The sequence below is a fragment of the Benincasa hispida genome, chromosome 6, assembly GCF_009727055.1.
Source record: "Benincasa hispida cultivar B227 chromosome 6, ASM972705v1, whole genome shotgun sequence".
In the NCBI taxonomy this organism is placed as follows: Eukaryota; Viridiplantae; Streptophyta; class Magnoliopsida; order Cucurbitales; family Cucurbitaceae; genus Benincasa; species Benincasa hispida.
Window position 1 is genome coordinate 20193521 of NC_052354.1, and position 3296 is coordinate 20196816.

Consider the following 3296-nt stretch of genomic DNA (forward strand, 5'->3'; position numbering starts at 1 on the left):
TTTGCATCTTCTTGTACGCACGCAGCTACTTAGTGTAGATAAAAACTCATTCAACATTTACTTTGGATTCTTCTACATTAGCTACAACATAAGCCCAGCGTTAGCTCTGATTTAAATCCCTGAGTTTGACCCTGAACTTACTAGGAACCTAAATTAGATTTATACTTAGATCCGATTCAGGAAAACTTGAACGCATAAAGAGGAGTGTCACACATCCCTGCACGCATCACTAACACATCATCAACACATCATTTACACTTCACCCTATTTTCCCACTTTCCTCACACAATGAACTCCTAAGTTCGCATCATGAGGAACACGAACAAGTTTTTGGCGTCGTTGCTGGAGATTTAGCAATAAAAGTAACCAGAAATTTTGCTTGTATCTTTTGTAAGAAACTTAAAAATGAGGGAGTATTACAAGCTAAGTCGAAGCTTCTAAATGTTTTATGAGAAGGGAAAACACTCCTGAACTCATATACGACCCCGAAGTTGAAAGGACCTTCCGACGAAGAAACCAAACTAATCATCGTCATAGGTTAAGGCAACAACAATTCAGATAGAAAATCAGGCAACAACAAATGATGGACGAGCAACTAAACCATAACTTAGCTCAATGGCTAGCCAATGCTGCTCAAAATTCAATCATAATGGCGAATAGTAGTACGCGTCCCATGCGGGAGTATGCGTCTCCTGTTGTATGATTTCTCACCAGGGATTATATATCCAATGCCGAATGGGACAAGATTTGAGATGAAATCTGTAATGCTACAAATGCTTCAAACAGCTGACCAGTTTGGAGGTGCTCGTGGAGAAGACCCTCACGCCCACATGAAATGCTTCCTAGAGACGTGCAATTCGTTTTTGATTCCTGGAATCACCCCAGAAGCTATCAGGCTATCCTTATTTCCATATTCTCTGCGTGATGACGCAAAGAAATGGGCGAGTTCTTTGGAGCCTTGGGAGATAACAACTTGGGAAAAGTTAGTGGAAAAATTTATTCAAAAATGTTTCCCACCCACCACTAACGCAAAAAGGCGGAGAGAAATAATGAACTTTAAGCAAGAAGAATTTCAAACTTTGAGTGCCGCGTGAGAGCACTTCAAAGGAATGGTCAAGATCTATCCCAATCACGGATTACCTTTAATTGTCCAGATGGAAACCTTTTATGGAGGATTGAATAGAGCATCTTAAATGGCAGCCACGAAGCTGCAACTTACAGTATCATGGATAAATCTTACAACGAAGCTAAGGAAATACTAGACCGCATCGCCAAGCATAATATGGAATGGGTAGATGATACTTATGACGCAAGAGCAGATAGGAGAAGACGCTCTTAGAATGTAAACTCTATTGATTCTAATGCAATAGCCATGCTTTCTGCACAAATGGCTACTATGACAAACCTTTTACAAAATATATCACCGGGGAACGCATCAAACACACAAAAGGTAAATCAAGTGGAAACATTCGTACAGCCCATGGTTAGCTGTGTGGGTTATGGAGATCCTCATTCCTACACCAACTACCTGCAGAATCCGCAGTCAGTCTACTTTATTAAAAACAACCCATTCTCGAACACCTATAATCTCGGATGGAGGAACCATCCAAATTTTTCTTGAGGAGGTCACCAACAGGAGCAACACCAGCTAGGGGTAAATCAGTAGCATAGGCATGGACCACCACCCAGATTCCAGCCATCTCAGCAGCTTCACCAACAATCTTTCAATAGAAGAGGTCATGCGTCGAGTTCAACTTCTCCCCTTGAAAACCTCTTAAAGGAATATATCGCACAGAATGACGCATTGTTAAAAAGCCAAGCGTCATCCATTAGAAATCTGGAGATACAAGTGGGGCAAATTGCTAGTGAGCTAAAGAATCGGCCGCCAAAGGTCCTACCCAGCAATACAGAAACTCCGGGAAATAGTAACAGAAAAGAGCAATGTCATGCGGTGACATTACGAAGTGGCAAATCTCTTGTGAAAAGAACAGTGAACCCAAGAAATAATAATCCTTCAACTAAGCACACAACGCGTCCAAAGGCATTTGAAGATCAAGAAGAACGAACGTCTGACTCCACAAGTCATCCCAATCCGAGCACGTCAAATGCAGGAGCACTTGCGGTGCAGCTAAAAGCACCATTTCCCATACGCTTGCTGAAGAAGAATGATGAGCAGCAGTTCAAGCGTTTTCTTGAACTTATAAGGAACATGCGCATTAACATCCCACTTATAGAGGTCTTGGAACAAATGCTCAAGTATGTAAAATTTCTAAAGGATATTTTGACGAAGAAAAGAAGAGTTAGTGAGACAAAAGTAATTGCTCTAATGCAAGAGTGCAATGCATTAGTCGGCAACAACTTACCCAAGAAACAGAAGGATCCGGGAAGCTTCACAGTCCCGTACTCAATCGAAGGATTAGATGTGGGACATGCCTTGTATGATCTGGGAGCCAGCATCAAATTCATACACCTCTCAATTTTCAAGAAATTAGGAACTGGTGAAGCACAACCCACTTCTGTAATGTTTCAACTCGCTGATAGAACAATCACATATCCTGAAGGAAAGATTGAAGATGTTCTAGTGAAAGTTGACAAGTTCATATTCCCAGCGGATTTCATTACCATTGATTATGAAGCAGACAGGGATGTGCCAATCATTCTTGGATGCCCTTTTCTTGCCACTAGGAAAATGCTAATAGACGTGCATAAGGGAGAACAAACCATGCACGTAGATAACCAAGAAATGAAATTTAATGTGTTAAAAGCATTAAAATTTTCGGATGATGAACAATGTCAACTTAGCAACTCAATAGAATTGCCTGAAGAAGAATAAGCGAACCAAGTTTGTGAGGTCCTTACGTTGGGAGAAACCATGAAGAAATTCGGGCCGCTAAGTCTGAGTGAGTGGCAGACTAAGCCAATGCGTCCATCATTGGAGGAACCACCAGAACTAGAATTGAAACCTTTACCTGACCATCTTAAATATGCTTTTGAGTGGCAGACTAAGCCAATGCGTCCATCATTGGAGGAACCACCAGAACTAGAATTGAAACCTTTACCTGACCATCTTAAATATGCTTTGGATTATAAGCCAGCAAATCTGATAGCATTCTTGTGAGAATCACGCGAGAAATTCCAATATAGCCTAAAACGCGAAATGTCACAAAATCTCAAAGTTTTTTTTTTAATTATGGAAAGATGTAAAGACAATTTCTTTTTCTAATTTTTCTAGCAAGTATACTAAAATATGAAGGAAATAAAAGAATATGAAAGGTCACAAGAAAACAATAAGACAC

At 40.5% G+C, this 3296-nt stretch overlaps 1 protein-coding gene across 1 annotated transcript; it reads left to right on the forward strand.

Moving 5' to 3' along the window:
* The first annotated feature begins 683 nt into the window (after positions 1-683).
* Positions 684-2833, forward strand: LOC120079150. The gene is made up of 3 exons (XM_039033326.1): positions 684-982; positions 1201-1291; positions 1796-2833. Exons 1-3 carry the CDS (start codon positions 684-686, stop codon positions 2831-2833), a joined length of 1428 nt encoding a protein of 475 aa, XP_038889254.1.
* Positions 2834-3296: the final 463 nt, after the last annotated feature.

Coding starts and splice junctions, on each gene's coding strand:
- LOC120079150 (XM_039033326.1), top strand. CDS start 684: ATGCGTCTCCTGTTGTATGATTTCTCACCAGGGATTATATATCCAATG. Junction 983..1,200: donor GAGATAACAACTTGGGAAAA/GTTAGTGGAAAA, acceptor CTTAAATGGCAG/CCACGAAGCTGCAACTTACA. Junction 1,292..1,795: donor CCAAGCATAATATGGAATGG/GTAGATGATACT, acceptor TATATCGCACAG/AATGACGCATTGTTAAAAAG.